The sequence below is a fragment of the Vidua macroura genome, chromosome Z, assembly GCF_024509145.1.
Source record: "Vidua macroura isolate BioBank_ID:100142 chromosome Z, ASM2450914v1, whole genome shotgun sequence".
Classification (NCBI taxonomy): Eukaryota; Metazoa; Chordata; class Aves; order Passeriformes; family Viduidae; genus Vidua; species Vidua macroura.
Genome location: NC_071611.1, coordinates 7,513,109 through 7,536,344, shown reverse-complemented (window position 1 = coordinate 7,536,344; position 23,236 = coordinate 7,513,109). Strand labels below are relative to the sequence as shown.

The 23,236-nt window shown below is 41.7% G+C and overlaps 1 protein-coding gene across 3 annotated transcripts; it reads right to left on the bottom strand.

Annotated features, from left to right (window-relative positions):
- Nucleotides 1-183: 183 nt before the first annotated feature.
- On the bottom strand, nucleotides 184-23,177 carry TPGS2 (tubulin polyglutamylase complex subunit 2). 3 transcript variants are annotated; one of them, XM_054003499.1, is made up of 7 exons: nucleotides 23,056-23,177; nucleotides 18,503-18,582; nucleotides 10,495-10,582; nucleotides 9,010-9,141; nucleotides 6,349-6,462; nucleotides 4,576-4,736; nucleotides 184-3,064 (listed from the first exon to the last, which is right to left on the bottom strand). In XM_054003499.1, the coding sequence occupies exons 1-7, from the start codon at nucleotides 23,126-23,128 to the stop codon at nucleotides 2,837-2,839; spliced, it is 876 nt and encodes a 291-aa protein (XP_053859474.1). In that variant the 5' UTR covers nucleotides 23,129-23,177; the 3' UTR covers nucleotides 184-2,836. The 3 variants fall into 3 exon arrangements, with proteins under 3 accessions (XP_053859474.1, XP_053859476.1, XP_053859475.1); XM_054003501.1 differs by lacking the exon at nucleotides 23,056-23,177 and adding an exon at nucleotides 14,066-14,236 and having other exon boundaries at nucleotides 18,503-18,583; XM_054003500.1 differs by lacking the exon at nucleotides 23,056-23,177 and adding an exon at nucleotides 14,066-14,202 and having other exon boundaries at nucleotides 18,503-18,565.
- Nucleotides 23,178-23,236: the final 59 nt, after the last annotated feature.

Here is a 23,236-nt window from a genome sequence, read left to right as displayed (position 1 = left end):
AAGACCTATGTAGGACTAGACCTGGCTGTGACCTGAAGGAATTATTCAATCTCCCTGTGTAAAAATTTACAAAAAAACCCTACCTAAAAACCAAAAAACAACAACAACAACAACAAAAAAAAACCCAAAACAAAACTCAACCCTCAAACAATTATAATATTCTGAAGAAAAGCAAAGCAGAGCTACAAGTCTCCAGATACGTATATATTCATATGAATCAAAATACAGGCATCAACAGTGGCAGATACAACATGATTAAGTCAATTAACACATAAATTTTGATCTGGAATATTCTTTGGTAAGAGACAGACACTACAGCGATAGACCGGGGCCTAGGCTTGCTTCATTTGCATATCCACATACCTAGTTTGGAACAGCACAGAAGAGAGAAGAAAAACAACAGTCTAAAATAGAAACATAAACTTGTTGGGTTGTTTTTTTTTTTGGTGGTTTTTGTTTGTTTGTTTTTTTTTTGTTTTTGTTTTTTAATCTGAACATTCAGGAAGCATTAAGAAATTACTGAACTAAACTACAGGGTCTCCTGAATCCTGCCACAGTTCTGCTGGAACATGCTGGCAGCAAAGAACCATGTGTGTACTGACACTCTAGACTTGAGCTACACCAACTACCACCACAGAATAGAAGTCAGGGAACTTCTGTGACAGTGTCTCCAAAATCTTGAACAAACTGCCCCCCACAAACTTTTTTCCTACTCTGAATGCATGAGAAATGTAAGATGTTGCCCTGCTGCTGCAAGAATTCTGCTATCTCCATCTGAATGAGGAAGTGGGCCTGCAAGAGTCTTAAAAGTTGGAGGTGTCATTGGATTAGAGGCAGAACACTATCAGAAGCTGCCTGTTCCCACGAGGGTGACAATAGTCTGAACTTTTCTAGAAAGTGCTTAAGCAAGTGTGGTAATGTATGTCAAGCACATAACTGCAGTCCCAGGGCTGGGTGCCATGGATAAACAAAACAGAGTTCTCCAAGAGCAGGAAGTGACGGAACATCACTACTGCACAGAATTCCAGAAAAGGGCATTTACTGGCTTTAATGGTCATTCCTATCCCAATATTAAAAGCATAGCTGAGGTATTGCTATGGCATGGGATAGGGTTGGGTAGGAAGTACTGACGCGTGCTTTCTCATAAGAGCTCACTTTATGTCAATAGAGCAGCTAGAACAGATCTTCACCTGTCTCAAGATGCCCATGGGCTTGAGAGGGTGCATTAGAGGATTTCTTGTCATCTGGGAGTGGCAGAGAGTGGCTGCTAGGCCATGCAGCAATGGCATTTGAAGGTGGGCCCTTGGCAGTGCTGGAAGCAGCAAAATATACCTGAGCAGTGGCTGATGGCTGCAGAGACTTTGTACAGTGACTGCGGGCCAGAAGTAGAACAGCTGCCACAAAGTTCAGTCTTCTGGCCTGTGTGAAATAAACTAGCAATTTCTGAGTAGCTCAAGAGGGACAAGCTAAAAGCACTGTAACCCATCCCTTCTCAGTGAGAGATTCTTTAACGCATTAAAAAACACCCCAAACAATCCATCCTGAACACTGCTCTTGCCATATATCTTTGCATCCCGTGTCCATGTGCTCTCCAAAGTATCTTCAAATACCCAATCACTTTCGAGGAAAATATTCAAATATTTATTAAAATACTATTAAGCACTTACAGAATGGCTTCATTTTTCTGAAGGCCATACAAATACTCATGAAAGCCTCACAACATCCCTGTGAGGTATGTTTGTCTTGTGTAATTATGTGGTGGTTTTTCAAAAATTAGAGATGATGCTGTTTAAATAGTAAATGCTTACTTGAAGACAGTGATTTTGATTTTCATATTCAGGCACAAAATGTGTTGGGTGCTACCATGATTCCAGTGTATTTGGAAGACAGAATAGCATAGAAAAGTAATGGAAATAAACAGGAGTAACTGAAAACCAGCAGTGAATGGGTTAAAGTGCAGTTCTAACCTGAAAACTTACAGTATAGAAAACAGCATCAGGGGCTTCTAAGGCTGTAGGATCTCAGTGGCCCCTGGTGAGATCCTGCCCAACTGAAAAGTGTCTATTTCAATGGTCAGGTTTGCAAATGAATGTATGACAAACCAAGGAGTCCTCCTGGCTGATGTGACTCAACACCATTGACTCTCTGCTCAGCAGTTCCCACAAAGGGAGGTAACAAAGGATCTTGCAGCTTCTGACTTCAGGATTATTGCAAATCATATCACCATCTGAAAAGATACAGCACAAAGGCCAAAAAGTGGTCTGGGCTGCAGAGCTAGTGGCTAGGCTAATGCAGAGACATGGAAGTCACAAGTTCCATTGTACCATGAATGTCAGAGCAGAAGTTGGATGAAGCACAGGGAAGTGCAGAGTTTGATTCTATCTGGAGTGAAAAATACTTCTGTGTTCAGTGGGTTCCAGCCTGCTCCCACAGCATGCAAGATCAGGACAGTTTTCTTTCAAAGGACATGGCAGAAACATCTTCACACCCTCTACTTCAGCATTGGTCTGTTAAAGTTACAGTGAATTACATCTACTTTCATTTCACTGCTGCAGTTGTACAGGAACAAAAGCTTCCCTATGGAGCAGTGACATCAAAGGTTTCTTCATGCCCTCTGAAAAGTACATGCTGCAAGTAGCAGAAGGGAATAAAATTGATGTATCAATTTTTTTAAAGAGCCTCCAGGAACTACATCCACATTGTGGCTATATTTCATGCAAGTGCTGCAATGTGTTTTCCATGGGCACATCTCTTCATGCACAAGGAACTTGCTCTGAACCACAGAGACTCTGCAGCAAAAAACATCAAAGCTTATTGCAAATGTTGTCTAGTGGGCTCACTTCCTTGAAGAATTCCCAGCTAGTGAGGATGTCTTGGCAGAGGTCATGCTTGTGTGACTCTTTTGGGAGCCTGGTGGCTGGGAAGGTTGTTTCTTCTTGAGCACTGGAGTTTTGTTCTTGCTTTTAAATACCTTATTGGGGTCCAGCTTGTTCACAAAGGAATCAGCTTCTTCAGACAGGAGAGCTGTATTGATGGTTATGGGTTTATACATGTTAAACCATTGCTGAAAGGCAGAATGGTGGGGAAGGAACAGGTTAAATTCAAACTGCAGTTAGACAATTCCACCTTGCTCCCAATCTTCCCCAAGACTTGAGCTTAATCCTATGCCACTTATCAGTTTGCAGTTTAGAGGACTTGGAAGAGTGCTTGTGATAAGGATACACAAGGCACGGCTACAGCCCCAGTCCTGGAACTGCATTCCAGATAGGGAAGAGGAGAACCAGACACAATCCTAACACCACCTTTCCTGCAGTGTGACTGCTGTCAAGAGCGAATCCTGATTTACACCACAGGAGGAAAAGCAAAAGGAGGGGATGAAACAAAGTGACATTTATTTAGATTCAGATAAACAGAAAGGATTAAGAAAACCTTTGGAATTTAAGTGTGCTTATAAACTGAAAACCACCTAGTTGAATTTCTCAAAATGTAAAGTTCTTCCCTCTCTTCACACATAAAATAATGAAATTTTAACTTCTTACACAAAGAATTTTGTGTTAGTTTGTCTTATTGTTTCTATTTCTAATTTTCTGTTTTTCCATTAACAGAGTCAGGAAATAAAGCTATAGTAGTTATTGTATTTCAAATCACAGTGAAACCATCAGCAAAGTGTTGAGCAGGACATACAGAAGTTCAATTCGAAAATATAGATAATATTATCTATTAATGTACTGCTTAGTGGAAAACAGCTTTAATATATCCCCTTGAAAACTTTTAAAAATGATAATGGTTAACAAACTAGGAGGATTTTAACCAACAGGGGCTGCAAATTATTAGGGAATATATGAATGATTCCTCTTGAGGTTTGCAAATATACTGAACATAATAAAATATTTATAGCAGGAAAGGCATTAGGAATGAGAAGAACCAAATTCTACAGCCACTGTTCAATGGGAAGTCAGGAGTGATTTTAGCAATTCTGGTGTGCACAGAGGACCAGGGAATCTCATGCTGGTCAGACAGCTCTTGTGTCTGGGTGAAGTGCAGGACACTCAAGTCCGAACAGGCCTTGCCAAGGTGCACTGACACTGTGCTGGCTTATAAGCTGTGTTCAGTAAGATCATCAGCTCCATTCCCTGATCTCTCACAGGAGGGAGGCAGGGATAGGGCTGAAGGCCCAGTCAAACAGAGAAGAGCAGCAGAAGCCTCTAATAGCAGGATTTTGGCATGGCAGAATAATAATTTTAATAACAATAACAAGTAACTGGAATGCTCACAAGGCTTTATGTAGAGGTTTTCTTTAACACCTCTAGGACTTTAAATTGCCCTTTTTTGAGCATAATTTTTATGAAGCCCAACTGCTGAGAGAGAAAAGCAGGGCTAACACAATATTAGTAAATTCAAATTACCATGAAACAAATGACTGCTAACGTGTTACAGGGAAAAAACTTGTGGTCCCTTCCGCTGCTCACCTGGGAGGCCCCCCTGAGCAGACAGACAGCTTGCCAAAAGATAGGAAGATGTTTTTCCAGTCTATACTTATGCAAAACACTGACAGGCTGGACTCTGCTGTCCTACCTTGGCCTGGGGGCTGACCCCATAGCTGGTGAAGGCATACTGCCATTGTGGGAGACCCAGGTGGGTGATGAGCAGGCGGTAGTAGGCTGTGAAGGTTTTGGTGAGGAAATGCCAATACAGAGCTCTGTCCAGGAACCAGATCTCTGTGTCTGGGGAGACCACTAGAATAAAACAAACACAAATTACACTGTTGCTTTGCAATATTAAGATTAATCCCTGGCCATTGTAAGGTGGGAGACACAACACCCTAATCAGATGGGCTGTTTTATGTACCTCCAGGCTTGTTCCAGCCCAGGTGCAGAATCCAGAACTTGTCTTTGCTAAACTTCATATGGTTGATGATTGCACATCTCTCTTAATTTGTTGAAGTCACTTTGCAGGGCCTTCGAGAGAGACATCAACTCCTCCCACTTTAATATAATGGACAAACTTAGTAACCCTTCCAGTCCTGTGTCCAAGCTGTTCATGAAGACACTGAAGAGCACTGGGCCCAAGATGGAGCCCTGCAGAACTCCACCAGTGACCAGCTGTCAGCCTGATGTGATGACTATTTACTATTTAGCCCTATTTACCATAAGCTTTTGTGTCCTACCCATCATCCAGTGTTCACTCACTGCATGGGTACTTGACTAGCTGTGTGCTCGACAATGAATGCAATGCTGTTCCTTCACAACCTGGGAGTGACATGCTACATTGAACATTCTTGGACATCAGCAACTTTGTAGTATATGTTCAAAGTACAGTTATGGCAAACATTTATCCGCCCCACAAAGTAAAAAGCAACTAACTCAATTGTCAGTGATCTGGATTACTGAATAGTCCAGAGTCTGGAAGTCATGGTAGTATGTGCTGCCAACAAAAACACATTTTGCAAAATCTTTCCACAGTGATCAAATATTTCTCTGGTGGTGACATCCTTTGTAGCATAAAAAGAAGGTTTTTTCTTGGGAGATTGAGATGCTGAACACTGTCATTTAAACAGACATTGTTGACATTGACACCTGTAACCAAAGCTCCCTTGTCTTGCCCAGGTTATCCACTGTATGTGCTGAAATCACTAACATGGGAGGCAAGAGGCCAAGAACTTCCTGCCATAGCAGTTGTAGTAACACACAATGAAAGGCACAAGATAATAACCCAAGATTTTTCTTAAGAATCTGTATATTGCAATTGCACAACCCTACACAGTAAACACACATACATGTGTGTTTACACATGTAAACAGATGACAACTATTTTACAAGTGCCTTGGGTGTTTCACTACTCTCACTGATAACAGTTACCTCTGTCAAAAAGAACAGCTCAGCTCCCATTTCTCACACTCCCATTAACCCTTCCTGCCACATTTTGGCTTAGTTAGCACCTGGAGACCCAGCATCTGTGCACAAGGAGGGAGACCCAGTCTAATTCTGTCTCAGCATTTTTTACCATCTACACTTTGTTTCTAAGCAGAGTTATACCCTTTCTCATCAAAATGTAACGGCTTTGTTCCAAGACATGGAAGTAACCAGATTAGTGGAGCTCTGTATTATTTCAATACTTCCCTGCTTCTATGCACACAGGAATCATAACTCAGACTCCAACACTAAAAGGAGTGAAAATGTTAGATCTAGTTAAGATTTAGCTCCTGACTTCAGTGGAGACAGGACATCCCAGTAAAAGTTTCACTTAAAAATTGCAAAGAAGATCAGAAATACAAGATAACTCTCCACATGTGGCCTCCAGATACAATCCACAAGAAGAGATAGCTAACTTTTCTTTTTTCAGTCTTACCTGGTTCAGCATGCTTATAAACAAGACAGACTTTCCCATTCCCATTGCATGGGTCTAATTCAAAGATAAGACTACGAGAATCAAAGTGTGGCTTCTCTGGTTTGTCTCCATTACCTAAAACCAAGGAAAAAAAATTATGAAACATGTTTGGAAAACTGAATGTGACACAGTTGCAAAGAGTCTATCTGTTTTATACATTAATAAATCAGTTGATGAAGAACTGAATCAACCTATTACATTTATACTTCTTGGAAATTATTAAGTTCCCTAAGTTTAAAATAAAACCAAGCAAAGAAAACCCAAAAAGTGAGAAAATTTTTCATCTCTGTTAGGAAAACAAACCACAGAGTCAAAATCAGATTGAGACATTAATTTTGAAGAATTAAGAATTTTAGGAACATTAAGATGATAGTTAAATTAGATGTTGCTGAGTTAGAGGAAGTAGATAAATAGGCTTTGTTCATAGTTAACAGTAGCCGGATCTTAGATAAGATATCCAGGATCTAGTAACTCATTGCTTGTCAACTTTATGTTTGGGTAGCTGTGCTTATCATGAAAAACAGAATGTGATAAACAGATTTCAAGGACACAAAAACAGTTGCAGACTTCCCATACTTGAGGAATCCATTGAACACAGGAAAACTACAAGGATTCATTTGTCACGTATGCATTGAAAAGGTGGAAAGGTCAGAACGAGGAAGACTTATTTTACTTCTTCGTTTTAGAGACCCCTTCCCAAAATGGACCCCCGACTCATTTCAGGGAGCAAAACTACGCATGCTTAATAGCCTTTTTGCCAATTACCATATGAAGCGGAGCAGAGGAAGTGACAGGGATATGAATTCATATTTTGTGTATTCAAGACTTCTGTAAATAAAAGGGCTTTGTAATACATGTGATTTTTGCAGTACGCATTAGGGAGTTATCCCATGTGCTGCCCGGCTGTTATAATAAACATACACTTTCTAACTTTAAACTGTTAGAGTTTTTGTCTGTCTCAGATGGATATTGATATTAGATTGATATTCATATTTTAGTAAATCAAGATGGCTGAAAATTGATAAGCTGTCTTCTATTTCCTCCCTGGCATTAATCGAGTCAAGGTTTACAGATGAGGTTTACAAACCCTGAGGTTTGTCTAATCTTTTCTTAAAGTTCTCCAGTGTTAGAGAAGGCACAGGCACAATCTCTAGGTACTCAACCCAAATCCATCACTTATCACTTAGAAGTTTTCCTCATGGATCCTGAATCTTCCCTGCTACAATGGAAGCTCATTATTTCTGTTGTATATATGATTCCTTTTTCTGTCCTGATTATTTTTTTTTAAGGAGGACAGGGAGAACAATTTATTCTTTTTCTCTTGTGACAAGACTTCAATGAAATTGAAGAGATATATATTTATCCATACATTCCAGTGTGACTTCAGCATCCTTCTCTTCTCAACAACCATATCTGACTCTTACTCAAGACCCTCAACCATCACTGAGCATTTCTAGAAGATCAGGAGTGCAGCCAAACTGTAATGTAAAAACTACTTTCAGCCACACTTAGAAGCTAGAAGAGCTTATAGAGATGCAGAGACAAGATTGAAACGAAATAGCATTCTTTTATGAAATTGGTGTGACACCTGGCTGTGTTCTTATCCTCTTGATTTTTCCAGCTGGATGTGAGAACTCTGACAAAATGAATGGATTTTCTTTTTTATTCTCTCTAAATAGCAGCATTCCCAGCATTTTTAGGCAGGGTAGCCTCATAGTTATATGTACATACCAATTCCAGCTGTGTTTTCACTACCAAAACAAAACCTGTTATCTTTTGTTCATTTAACACCTTAAGCACACAAAAATTTTGGAAGCTGAATCACTGGGGCAAGGCTCAGGTGAAAGTTTAAACAGGGAAAAGGCAGAACAGGCTGTTAAAAGAGGTTGCAAATAACACTAATCCGCACTACATTCACAGCATACAGATCTACCTTACAGCCAAGGCTGTAGGGAACTAAGAAGAGACATGATAGATGCAGACCAGGAGACAGAGAGTCAGAGAATCACAGAATGGTTTGGATTGGAAATGGACTTTGAAGATCATCTTGCTCCAACTGCCCTGACATGGACAGGTACGCCCTTCTCTAGACCAGGTTGCTAGACCAAGTAATCCCCATCTACCTGGGGATCTTTTCTGTTGCTGTATTGTAGAATGGAAGGGACATTAAAGATCATCTTATTCCAATTACCCTGCAGTGGGGGATAGCTGAGGTGCTAAGAGATTTGGGTTTGTTCAGCTGGAAAAGAGAAGGCTTCAGGGACCTAATTGTGGCCTTCCAGTACCTGTAAGGGAGCCTACAAGAAAGATGGAGGGGGACTTTTCACAAGGATATGTAGTGACAGGATAAGGGGGAGTGGGTTCACACTGACAGAAGGCAGCTTTACATTAGATATTAGGAAAAAAATCTTTACTGTGAGGGTGATGTGGCAATGGCACAGGCTGCCTGGAGAAATTGTGGATACTCCCAACCCTGGAAGTGTTTTAAGGCTATGCTGGATGGAGCTCTGAGCAACCTGGTGGAAAGTGTTTTGGTCCACATATTTTGTGCTATATTCTAATATAATTAGAACAAAAGGGATGAGACAGAGCAGGTTTTCTAGCTTGTTAACAGTGCCTTACCTTCCTCATCTGTGTCATCTTCCAGGTCAGCGAGAGTTGGAGCACTAGGTAGAGTGTACATAGAGGAACCCCCAAGCCGACACAGTTTCGAGACACTGTTAATCACCATGGAGCCCAGGGGCATCGGGGTATCTGCAACAAAACCAATCATTAATCACATCAGTGTCAGGAAAGCATGGGAGGCATTTATTTTCCTCCAGACATCAACCTCTGCAGGGTGAAGAATGGTTATACCCAGCAGATCTGGACATTTAACTTAATTAAGACTCTACAAGATCAAAAATGAGGCTTTTTCAAACACAGACTCCCACTTACATATGATGCAACACCATCTCAGAGCTTTAAAGGTAAGGGAATTACACTGCTGGCAAGGACTGTGCTGCAGCTGTTAGCTCAGTCCTGTGAAAAATTAAAATCCTGGCTATAGGATTTCAGCTACAGTCTCTTCCTCAAAACTCTTTTCCCTGCTATTGCCCTTCCTATATGAAACCACCCCATACATTCACAGCTTACTGGGCAGCCTGTCCTCTTCCACTCTATGTACCTGTTCAGGGTACATCCTCTTGGTTCCCACTTCCACAGAGGATTTTATCAGTGCATCAACATGTGGGTGCTCCTGAAAGAATCCTACAGGACTTGTCCTCCTGAGGACTCAGACTGTTACCAGACATCAAGGCAGCAAGCACTCTGTTCAGCCACGTGCCAGTGTGATGGGTCTCAGATGACACTGCTGGATGTTTGCTCAAACAAGACAGCTGTACCAGCAGCCTTGATCTCCGTGCACTTGTGAGCCCTGAAAACAAGACTCCTCAGAGGTCGTAAGTCCCACTTGAAACATGATGGGAGTCATGCAGGTGCTAAAGCACTGATGTGAACCGTCTCTGAAATTTCACTTCCTGAGGAAGACCCTGCATTTGACACCCATCTCCAGAAGTGAGCAGTGTCCGCAGCCCAATTGGAGAATCCTGCCTGAAGGCAATGAGAGCCAGGATAACAGCTGCAGAGTGAACAAATTACTTGATTTTTCCTGAACAAGGATGGAAAATGAAGCTTGGACTTTAGGTGGTGGAAAGCAGAATCAGGCTCCAACATGTACATACATGTTTCAATGAGAAAGAAGTATTATCAGAGGGTGACTCTTCCTACTGATTTATGATGGGATAATGAGCAAGAGCTGTTTCTCTCTACATGAACTACAGAGGGAGTTAGGTATGAGGTTTAAATGACACACCTAAATCTGAGTGTCAACAGATGGCCAGTGTATTACAGAATAAAATTTATGTAATGAATAATTAGTTTCTTGCCAGAAAGAAAGAGTGTTTGCACCTCTTCTGTGGGATACCAGAACATGCAAGCAATAGATTTTGCCCTGAGAGATGTGTATTGATTGGGCAGAAAGTAAGTTTGCAGTTAAAGAGGTTCTGTAAAGGAAAGACTGGCTGCAATGAATTGAGCTTCTCAGTGGAGGGGAACACAGGGACTCACCATCAGTCTTCACACTCCAGGTCATCTGGAAGCCATCAGTCATCAGATAGAAGTTCTTTAAATCCTCAGGTAATATACAGGAGTTTTTCTGCAAATAACAATCAAAGTGTAATGGGGAAATGCAGAACATGTCTCAAACTCTAAGAACAACTGAAAATGGATACAGAAATATTTGCCACCAAGTTTCTTGCTTAACCCCAAGGTGACTCAAATCAGTTCAAATATCTCATTCTAAAGCCTTGAGAAAAAAACAGTGTATTTCTTGGGACTCTACTAGTCTTAACAAAGGTAGCTTGGGAAAATTTCACAATAAGCAGTTAGTCATCACAAAATTATTACAGCATTGTTCCCAAACTGAGACATCATATTACCGTTTGAGATTAGCAGCCACTCCAAACTCACATAAATCAGAACAATCAGCTTTTTCATATATACGGCTTAAAAGAGGAGGGTTTTGCTTTAAGTGCAATCAGACTAAACTTACCTGTTCCACTAAAGCATGTATATTATTAGCACAATGACTCTCTTCTTCTGAGGGATTTCAGCTCCAAGTAGGTATAAGAAGTATGGACTCAAATGCTGCACATACTCAAGTAGATTTGATGTTTCACTTAACAAAAAACTATGTGTACAAGCACATGCAAAGCCAGACTCACAAATCTGCTGGTTTGGCTTCATCCCTCCAAACTTCAGTGCATGACTGGGGCTCCTAAGCCTGCTTCCTTTTGAGCCACCAGTGAAAGAAGCAACCCCAGTTGCTTCTAGAGCTCGAGCTTCTAGGAACCAGAAAACTTCTCCTATACCTGCTTGGTTGTGGAAAGAGTCTTTCTTTATTTAGACTCTTCAGTTAAGCTGCAAATACAAGGATGGAAGGATAAAGGCTTAATCCTCAGAACAAAAAGAAGCTCAAAGAACTATAGGCATTTGTAGACCCTGCTCCTGGGGACAGGACTAGCTGCAGACCAGTGACCCTATGCTCTTGCTGAAGTGTCAAGTACATAAAATTAAACAAAATGGAAACCTGCCAGTTTTAATAACGCAAGCAACAAGCATGGCTAAAGGAGTTATTACCTGTTGGTCTATTTGTAACAGTTTTAGAGAAAAAACCAGATTGATTCCAGTGAGTTCAAATTTAAAATAGTCACATTCAGGACTCCAAAAGAATCCGACCTCAAAACTCAGGAGAGTGTCCCATGATGGAGGTTCCACAATCTGCGCATGTTGACTTGTCCAAGGGTTGCACCACTCTCCTTGTGGAAATGTTTCATTAAATAAAGACAGAATATTCTAGTAACCAGTACCTAAGGAAAAGGAAGATGCACATGCAGTTCAAATATCCCTGCTTCACTTGGGGCATGAATTTTTTAACATCTCAAGAGATGTTAATCTCATCCAATCTATCCAGCAAGAGCAACCTGCCAGCTGTGAATCCAGCTGCAATGCTGACCTCTAGTCATCAGCTGCTGGCTGAGCAAGGGAAGGTGCTGGTCTCATCCAGTTCACATGCCCTCCCTCCCCTAGGACCAGAACAGCCTTTCTGCCAGTTAAAGCCTTATTCACAGACACTTTGGGTTGTTACAGTCTCTGTCACCTAAACTGGGGTGTACACACTATGTAGGAGCCCCTAATCTGCCCACAACCTTGTAATTGTTAATTTACTTTTAAAGCACATCCATTAATGTTGATTGACTGCTCCTGATGAGTCCCAGACACTAATGGCTTTGCACCTTGCAATAGGGCAGGTCACCTTACTTGCTTCATCAAGCAGCCTGGTCACTAGCTCAGAACTCTTTTAATCCAGATAGAGAAAATCTTCAGGATCCACAGGTCTTAAAGCAGATAACCTGACACTGCAGAGGCCATTTTGAGAAGAATTTACTACCCTATGACAAAAGTCTGCTGATGGCTGAGGACCTGGTGGTAAGTTTAAGGTGATTAGTAAACCACATGAACATATCTGAAGTTCTTCAAATGCTTTTAACAAACACACCTTCTTCTGTGGTTCTCCTCAGTCCTAAATATTTATAATATCATGCTGTGCTTTCAGCACTTCCAGTTTCAAGCTGTACCTGTAAGCACAGTGACTATGGCTAAAACTATGAAGAAAGAAAGTATGACAGACCTGCTATAAAGCCTCAGCAGAATACAAAAGTTTACATAATACTTTGACTACATTTCAAATCCCCCAATTTCAATTAATTCATTGCAGCAGTAAAAACATGTATATGAATGGGTCCCCTGGCTTCAGTGGTCAAGCAGGAGAACTAGATCCACTATGATGACAAAATCTAAGGTTTTAAAACTTCCACTGTAGTGTCCAGATAAATCTTGCTACAACTCAGGCACAGCCCAATTTAGCAAATATAGCTAGCTAAGACAAGAGAAAAATCACATCGGAATAGGTTTTATGCTCTGAATCCTTCTGTTGAAAAAGATCAACATGTGCATGTTTCTCCAGATGGCTGCTCTCTGAATTTATTTCAGGATTCTCTCAACCAATACTTGCTGGTGCAAAATATATGGATAAAAAATGCAGTACCAGAGCAGGTCTGGGGTCTATAGGAAAAGGCCTGTAAATAGAAAACTTCATTAACACCCATTTCTCCATCTCATGGAAAGGATTGATTGAGCTGTCATATTATGCTTAGTCACATGACCATATAACATCAGAACAGTAATCTTCTGACAGCAGTCAGAGAAACAAGACACTATATATTAAAAACAGCTTATCAAACTCTGTGTTCTTCTTGCTGAACTGGTAGTTCTCAGGGTTGTGTTCTCCAGCCCCATAAAATACACTGCTTCTAAATAACATGTCAGACTTGACTTAACCACAGCCCTGGCAAGCAGCTGTTTTCATTCCAGTTATCTGGTTATACTCATCGGCTCATAAAACAAAATATCCCAAGTGCTTAATATGGTGTGTGAGGTCTACTCCTTTTCTTTGTTCTCTGTAATGTCTCAAAATAGTCATACAGGAAAGCACAGTCTATTGAGTACAGTGAAAAATTTAAGAATCTGATTTTTGCGGCCAGGACCTGATTAGACATGGATCCAAAGCTAAGAACTCTGATATATGGCAATTCACTTGAAACACTGTTGAAACAATGCCTCTCAAGCAAATACACTGAAGAAACAGAAAGCAATCAAAACATATAGCTCTAGAGAGACTTCTCTAAAAACATGAATGAGTTTTACCCAACTTCTGGGGAGAGAAGGAAAGCACTCATGTCACTTCTCAGAGCTTCCAAGAATTAGACCACATCAGTAGCCACCCTTCTCTCTCCTTAATGTCCTGCAGTCCTATGGCTGGTTTGTCCTAGCTGTCAGTGAATGTTGATGTTAATTTATGTAACATATTGAAATGTTCTTCTTGCACCTTCAATAAATCTGACCTGGCGGGCTCCCGGGAGATCACCTTCATTTTCTGGGGCTAGAATAGACTTGATCCCCTGCTGCAGAGAACAGGATTTCAAAGTTCTCTTGAGGATAGTTCTCTTGTGCAGCCAGTTTTTCAATATGTTATAAAGCTTAACAAGAGAGGGAGCACTGTGTAAGGAACACTACTTACCTCCCAGAAGTCCTCCAGCCTGTTCCCCATCACGCAGCTTGAAGAAACATAGCTTTCCACATGCACTGGCTCTGCTGGATCCACTTCCCCATCTCTCCCACATCACAGCCACAAGGCAAGCTCAAGGTAGGTAGATCCTGTGCTCATGGAGATCAGGGATGGGAGGCTTAGCTAATGTTAAGGGAGGACAAGGATGCCAAAAAGGACTGTTGAAGGTGCACACCCTGCACGGATACTTGGACTCAAAAGGAGATGCTGTAGAAGCAAGGAGGATGACATTCCAGATGTGTGCTGGAAACACTACACAGTAGAGAGGGAGGTTCCTGGTTTGTGTGTAAGGGTTCCAATGAGGAACCAGGAAACTACAGGCCTGTCAGCCTGACCTCGGTGCTAGGGAAGCTCATGTGCCATCACATGGCACCTCCAGGAGATCCAGGGGATCAGGCCCAGCCAGCATGGGTTTGTCAAAGGCATAACTGACCGACCGAATCTCCTTCTGTAACACAGTGACCCTCTTAGTGGACGAGGGAAAGCCCAGAAATGTTGACTTCCTGGACTTTAGAAAAGTCTTTAACACTGTATCCCATAGAATTCTCCTGGAGACAGCAGCTGCTTGTGGCTTAGATGCTCTGTTCTCTGAGTTAAAAACTGGCTGCTGGCCTGGCCCAGAGAGTGCTGGTGAATGGAATTACTTGCAGCAGGCAGCTGGTCCCTAGTGGTGTCCCAGGGCTCTGTACTGTACTGTTTTTTATCTTTATTGATGATCTGAGTGAGGAAATCAAGAGCTCCTTTAGTCAATTTGAGGACAACACCAAGCTGGGTGTGGGTGCTGATCTGCTGGAGGGCAGGAAGGCTCTGCAGAGGGATCTGCACAGGCTGGATCCACGGGCCAGGGCCAGTTGTGTGAGGTTCAACAAGGCCAAGTGCTGGGTCCTGCCTCTGGGTCACAGCAACCCCCTGCAGCTCCAGGCTGGGACAGCGTGGCTGGAGAGCTGCTGAATGGGAAAGGACCTGGAGGTGCTGGTTTTCAGTGGCTGAACACGAGCTGGAGTGTGCCCAGGTGGCCAGGAAGGCCAATGGCACCGGGCTTGTGTCAGCAATAGTGTGGCCAGCAGGAGCAGGGCAGTGGCCATCCCCCTGTGCTGGGGGCACTGGTGAGGCCACAGCTGGAATCTTGTGTTCAGCTTTGTTTCCTCACAGCAAGAAGGACACTGAGGTGCTGGAGCGTGTCCAGAAAAGGAAATGGAGCTGGGGAAGGGTCTGAAGCACAAGTGTGGGAGGAGTGGCTAAGGCAGCTGGGCGTGTTCAGACTGGACACGAAGAGGTTGAGGGAGACCTTCTCACTTTCTAACATCTGAAAGGTACTGAAAGTCCATGAAAGCCAGGTGTGGGTCAGGCTTTCCTCCCAAGTAACAAGTGAGAAGGACAACAGAAAATGGTCTCAAGTACCTCTGTGTCCCTCTAACAAAAATGCAATTTTCTATTTTTTGAAAACCAAAACAATGATGTGACTGACTCATTTTTCTTCTAGCTGATACAAAAAAGAAAATGTGATTCAAACACTGCACCAGAGTGCCTCCTAGCAGTATTTTAGTGTAACACCTATTTCTAAAAATTGTACGTGGAGGGAGTAGGGCCATTGCCAGCCTAATTTTAGGAGTGGGAAAGGTTTCTTAGGATGATATAGTTATTAGCACTGGTTTTCTGGTGACCAGGGAACTCTGTCTCTACTCCCTCCTGTACTTCTTGTCTCTCTTTCTTGGGGAAAAGGTAACATCTTTGTAGGTTTAAATATGAGGAAATATTGGAAAATCATTTTTTTTAAATATAATGAATTGCTTACAATTTTAGGGGAAGCGATGCTTAACCGATGTAAATACACTTGGCAATCATACACTTTAAACATTTTTGTGTGCTTGCTGATTTCCAATAAATTCTTCAGGAGCGATTTCAAGCTTCATTTCGTGACAGGTAACACTTAGCAGTTCTTTCTGCATTGGAAAAAATTCCTTCTCTCCTACAGCCTTACTGCACTAACTCCTGTCATGAAGCTCAGCTTCCCCTGCAAAGCTTCATGACAGCTAAGAGACATTCAAGAAGCTTAAAATTTTAAAGATTATTTTAATCTCAGCAAGGTGAGATTTTAAAACACAGCAGTATCCAGTTACATAGTAGCACAAACATGGCACAGCACAATTTAGAAAACATGGCTGATGGAAACAAAAAATGCATATACCCAGCATGAATAAAATAATATATTAATTAATAATTTTTAAAATGTTGATTTTCTTTTAAGAGCTTCTGAACTTTTAAGAGCTTCTGGATTTTTTTCTCAGTAAAACAATCTTTCCTTGCAAAACTGAAACAGCACTGGAAAAATTGATTCCATTAAACAATAATCTAAAGAATAAAGCTTTTATTTGGTGAGTCTCAATAGAGAGAGAAGTTGCTGGGGGAAAAATAATGTAGTTTTGGGAGCAGTTTCACCAGTTTTTCCTACATCACAGAAAAACAGTTTCAAAATGAAAGATGTAGAAGGAAGTTTAAAATTTTGTTAAAAATCTCAGCCATGGAGAAATGATTACGTGCATAAGTATTGCCACCTAGTGGCCATAAATCCGATAAAAAAACCAAAACGTATTCAAATTCAAGAAAGGTAAGTTTCAGGAAAAATCAGGTACAAGTTCATCCTGGAACGGCTTTGTGAATTGTTGAGTGCATTGTACTTAATCATCACAGCAGGACATTTTGTCCTGCAACTGTGTAGACTGGGTTAGATTTACGCTTCATCTCCAGAGCTCAAGGGGAAAAAAAAAAGGAGAAAAAAATCCAGTTACCTTTCTATTTGAGAAGGGAGCTTTAATTTGTCAATGCAATGGGAACCAAAACCAAACAGACAGACAGCCAAGTCCATCACTATTGGAAGTCCAACTCAACTGTACTCATTTACTTCCACAATTGAGTTAGTTGATTGCTGGCTGGAGGGGGGAGGGTGGGAACTGAAATTTTGTTTTGGCTTCTCTTGAATGAAGTGCTTCAGCTACAGCATTTGTTTGGCTTTATAAGAATAGCTCAGTTTTGAAATAATAGCTTTGTTTGGCTTTATAAGAATAGGTCAGTTTTAGTTTTGAGGAGAAGCAGCACCCAAAAATTAGAGGAATGAGCACCATGTCGAGGAGAAGCAGCCCTCTCCACTCAACAGAAGAATGAGCAAATATCACTCTGTGTTCCCAGACCTGAGCTGGCTTACAGTCGTGGTACCTCAAACTTTCCAGCTCAGTTAACCCAATACCAGGGGTTGGTTTACACAAACCTGAAAAACAGGACATTTCTCCCTGACCACAAGTGCTGACTTCTGGACAAGCTTCAGGAAGTAACACACAGGTTTACACCACATACATTCCAAACTGGAATATATATATATATATATATTATAATATATGTTCTTGGTAAATGTCACTAATTGGAATAGGGCATTACCAAAACTAGTGTAAGACTTTTCCTCACTGTTTAGGAAAAGCAGTAAATGGCAAGGTGCCAAAGGGGAAGGTATTTTATGCAGTGGTAACAAGAGCGATCTCTTGGAGCAGCTGCTTTAGGCCACAGCCAGGGTTGAGCAGAGGGAGGATGATTCACTCAACTCCTTTCTCTGCCATGTCCCTTTCCAAAGGCCAGAGTGCTTCTACTGTCCCATCCTTACACAAGCAACACCTACCAAGCAGTTACTCAGCCATGGCCATGGGATTTATGAAGATACATATATTCCAAAAAGGGAGCGAAAATGCCAAGAGTCACACAACAGTTTTCAGGAGCCTTCTGATCACACAGACTGATGCAATAAGATCAAATAAAGCAAAGTGAAGGTAGCATGTGTCTTTCATAGCCTTCTAGAACAGGCAATGGGACATGCCCTAGCCAAAAGATTAGGCTGGGTAGCCAAAGAGGAGGTGAAAGAAAGGGATATGAGAAATTGAAGCAAATGGCTGAGACTAAAATGAGAAAAAGGTAACTGGAATAAACGGGGTAATGTTATTTGCCAGCCTGAGGCCTTTACCTTTAATGGCCATGGATAAGAAAGCGCTGCTTTGTTTTGTTTGAAAGGGAGTTGGAAAATGTTTTCAGACCTGAGTCAGAAAACTGTTTGCTCCCCACTGAGTCACCACTGCCTACTACAGTTATGTAGTTTCTTTTTAGAGCCGTCATGCTGAATGTACCCACACTGATGATGTTTCTCTAACATATCAGGTGCATGTGGCAACCTAAAAGAGTGATACCTGATTAAGAAAAAACCAACAACACCTGTTTAGACTGCACTGTACATCAAACTTGGTAACAAGCTGTCTCATAAACACAAGGTTGCCATTACATTTGACATTCTCCACGGGCTGCTGCACATTCAAACTGACCTCACTGCAGTTTTATGAGGAAAATACTCACTTGCTCCCAAGAGACGATTGTGTGGCGTTCAGCTGGCTCCTTTTCCACAAAAGTCACTTCAGCAACTCCTGGGGAAGTCTCTGAAAGGAAAAGAGGAGCATGTTTGCAGCTGGCATGGGTGACACCAACACTGTGAGACAGACAATTTTGCAAATTACTGAGTGACAGACAGGGAAAAGGCATTAATGATTGCAAGCGTTGTGCTGGTGACTGAGCAGTCACTTTCTTTTGTCTGTAACTGTACTTTGCATGTCTTGGCATGAGGATGTCTAGTGCTGCACTAAATGTTATCCTTTGATTTTTTTAATACATATAAAAATGTGCATATATGCACATATCGTGATATATCTACACATACACTAATTTAGTGGGTGGCATTCCTGCCCAGAGTGGGAGGGGTTAGAACAAGATGATCTTAAAGGCCCCTTCCAACTCAAACCATTTTATGATTCTATGATGTAAGCACACACAATTTGTCTTCAAGGTGTCACCTTTTGCAGAGGTTTTATGGAAAACGAAAAAAAAATCAGTGATGGGTTTTGAGGCAAACTCTTACGGGGAATGAATCTTTATTTGTAAGCCTGCCCTGTGTTTTTTGTTGGGTAGGATATCCTCACCTAGGGACAAGATGCAGTGCAGTGCTCCTGTGAAATGCTAGCAACCCTATTCCACAAGGGCAGGCACACTTCAGCTCTGGATTCAGTGGGTTTGGAAAGACACAGAAATCTGATCCTGCTGAAGGGATCTGGATGAGCAAACATCAGTTCTCTGGAACCTCAGCTGGACACATGAAAATTTGCTACAAGCACTGAAGTCACATCAATCTATAAAAATATTCTGAATGTTTTATGGGAAAGAATGCTATATAAATGTAAGCTACTAAGCCACATGGTGCTTTCAGGTGTGTGATAGCAGAATAGACTCCTTTACAATTACTATTTTATAATGGTTTATGTCATCCACAGCTAACTGAAGTAATTCCCACTGAGATAATTCTCTTTGGATCAAGTCCAGAGAGACTATTAAATTGTTGTGGGAACTGCAAGCCCAGCAGACAGGGCCATGGAATAGCAGTGTTAACTATGCAAGGCTTTCAAGACTGGCTCTGCTGTGAAAGTATTGGCCCCTAAAGCAGTCACACACATTACAATTGCTTTCTGGTAAAACATACACAGTGCACCAGACAGGAAAAGCAGGCACTAGACAGCTTTGGTTTGTTTTTTATCTTCAATGCCAGGCTTTTAATTCTATCAATAGCATTGTCCTTGTCTGTTCTGTTGGTGAAAGAGTGGCTCTCAGTTTCAGGAAACCTAAACTTCACTTCAGTTGGAAATATTGATTGTTAACTTGTCAGATAATTGAAAAGATAAAGCATGGCATCAGAGAAACCAACTCCAAGTTAAAGACATTTAAAAAAAAAATTCATAGTTGGTCACATAGGTAAATTTGTCTGGCCAAGCGGGACCCCCAACATACAGAAGACTCTGATCTTTCACCAAGTTTGACTTCTGGTAGGTGGGTCCAAGGCAGGGTGATCTGTCTCTTGCTCAAATATAAGCTGTCTGAACAAGAGAGTGGAATAAATTACCTAACTGGTCTTTTCCATCTAAGCTATGCAAACCTTATGACAAGTTGAGGAGATTATAATAACAGAGTAATTGTTATTTCTGTGATCAAAGAAAACAGGAGGGATGTTTAATTCATCATGCACAACATCTTGGCTGGGATGACAGAAGATTAAATTTCGTATCAGTCAAGAAGAAGATGTCTAGGAATGAGAGAATGCAACTTCTAAAGAGGTCTAAACCAAATCCAAGATCAAAAGAAAGAGAAATTCCATCTTAAAAACCCAAATATAATATTAAAAATATACTGTGGGTAAACTGAAGAACATGTTTAACAGATGTGTGTAGGTATGGACAGGAGCGCCATTGAACATTTGGGTAAACTTTGCAATGAGTTGCATCTCCTTCCAGATGGAAGAAATGAAGAAGCCACTTTAGTGGCACCTAGATACATGATAAAGCTTAACTTCTTCAGACTACACCCTAGAAATTAATCTGACTCAAGATCATGGTAAACTCTGCCCTATTTTTAGGACATTTCATTTAGAAGCTTCCAAAAATGCTTTACAGCATTAATCAGAAACAGTCAATGTAGTGGTGTGACACAAAGCTGAAGCAGGAAATCACAGGATTTTCAGTCTTTACAGTACTGCTAATACTGCCTGTAAATTGGCTAAACTCTCAGCGTAATTTTAAAATGTTTTAATAGTTACATTCTTATCTAATAGAAAGTGCTAACAGTGAAGAATGGTTCTGTCTTGGGCAGTCCAGAAGAGCTAACACCTTCCACTCTGACTTAATTATGAATAATAAATCTTTCTGGAATTTTCTATTACTCACAGAACTTCAGCAAAATGAATACTGGCAATGGGAAAGATCTCTTCCTTTTTTCCCCTCAAGGTATAGCCTCCATAATGCTTGTGAGAAATATCCCTTCTGTAGGGACTTCCACAGAGACTAAGGTTAAAAAAAAAACCCAAACCAACAAAACAATGACTGATTGTACTTTATGTTAGGCAGAAAATATCAAGTGACTTTCCAAAAGATTTAAAGTGAGATAGTTTCTAGTAGTAATAAATACCGAGCAAGGCGTCATTCTGAATGAGATAGCCTTTGTTATTTGAAAGAAACAAGCACTGAACAGACTGGTAATGTTTCCCATTAGCTAAGCAATTCTAATTAATTTGGTGGCAGAGTTGAAATGCCTTGGACTACTTCACTGGAAAAAATGTGCCGAATTCCCAGAAGGTGCGGAGAGACAGAGAAAAGAAGTGACAGTAAAACATCACTGTGATGGACATTCTTGTATTGCACAATTCAAGTTGTCAGAGACACAGAGAGAAACAGAAAACACAAACCAGGAAACACCTTCCACGCGAAAAGGATGTTGCAGGACTTTCAGAGCCAGATCTGCATTGCCATGTTGTGCTGGTGCAGACAACACACCTACCCAAAGCAGTTTATATGGCAACACGACATTTGGACACAGCTCACATCTCAAAGCTCTCACACACCTGAGGGCGGTGAAAAAGTGGGCAGGGCTAGTCCTGTTTTTTAAAAAGAGCTACTTCAAAGAAGCTTTTGCTATGATGATGATCATCAGTTTCACTCACAGAGTAGAGGTAACATTATCCTTACCTCAAAACCAACAAAACAAACAAACAGGAAAAAAAATCCACCCATCCCCCACCTCAAGAAGTCCGATAATAAGTCAGTATGACAACACTGATCAGAGATTGAGGGTGAAATCCTGTCCTCACTGAAGCTCAGAGAAAGAATTTAACCCTGATCTTTTAATCTCATCTGTCTGAGCAGCTACCCAAACCTATGTGCCACTATAGATACATTGAGGTTACCAGGTGAAACTCACTGTCCTACAATGCTGCTCTGGGGTGAGATAATAACAGAGCTCACTTCTGGCTGTAAAATTCCCAGGAAGAAATTCCAAGACTGCAACTTGTAATCTTGTTTCACATGGTTTGGGATAGATGCATGGCTTTTCAGCCTTACAAATAGGACAGTCCTGTGCTCTATCTGCTGAGGTATCAAAGGTCTAATGCTGAAATCCTTTGCACACATAAATACTTGCACAAATCCTTGTGATTACACTGATATAGTAAAGTTTTGTCTGAGAATACTTCCTTTGGATGCCTTGTAGTCCTGCTGAATTCAGAGGGAGTTGAGGGGATGCAAGAAGGCTCAATATCTGAGCAAAACCTGGAAATGACAAGCAGGGAATTTTGTGGAACAAATCTCAGTGTGGGAATGAGCTGCAGGGCAACTATTTATGGGGATCTGATCCTGAGCAGATTCACAAATCGGCCTTCTATCAGAACACTGCACCATGCTGAACTCCCCTTCATGGGGCATGCTCCCTGCTGACCCCACATTACCACAGAGGATCAAATTTAGGCATGATTAACACAGCAAGATTGTGTGGAGACCTCACAGAACACTGCAATATCTGGAGGGGGCCTACAGGGAAACTGGAGAGGGACTCTTCATTATGAACTGTAAGTGAGAGGACAAGGAGTAATGCATACAAATTGAAAGAGGGGGAAAAGGTTGGGTTGGGTATTAGGAAGAAAATTTTTATTTTGAAGGTGGTGAGACACTGGCCGGTTTTCCCAGAGAAGCTGGGGATGTCCATCCCTGGCAGTGTTCAAGGCCAGCCTGGATAAGCGCTTGAGCAACCTGCCCATGGCGTCAGGGTTGGGACTGGATGATCTTTGCGGTCTCTTCCCACCTTTTAACATTCAATGATTCCATGATTTTTCATAAAACACCGCCTTCTCCTTCTCTGGTGTTTATGAAACTCTTAAAGTCGAGAGATTCAGGATTCCTGCCGTTGCTTCCAGAAACAAGGATGTGTCCGTGTGTGGGCACAGGCTGCTCAGCTGCGCGATTCACCGGAGGGGCTGTGACAAACGGCTCCCCCCGCTCCCGGCCTGCCCCCGCCCCGTGGGGCTGTAGCTCAACGCCACTCACCCAATATCCTTGTGACGCCCAAGGTGAGCTTGTCCAGGTAGGGCTTGATGCCGCTGGGGAGTTTTTCCTCCATCCTCCGCAGGACCCTCCTGCCTCTGCCCAGCCCGACAGAGAACAATGCCTTTCTGGCCTTCCTACTGCCCCGTAGCCGCAGGGCACGCTGGGAATAATAGTTCTTCCA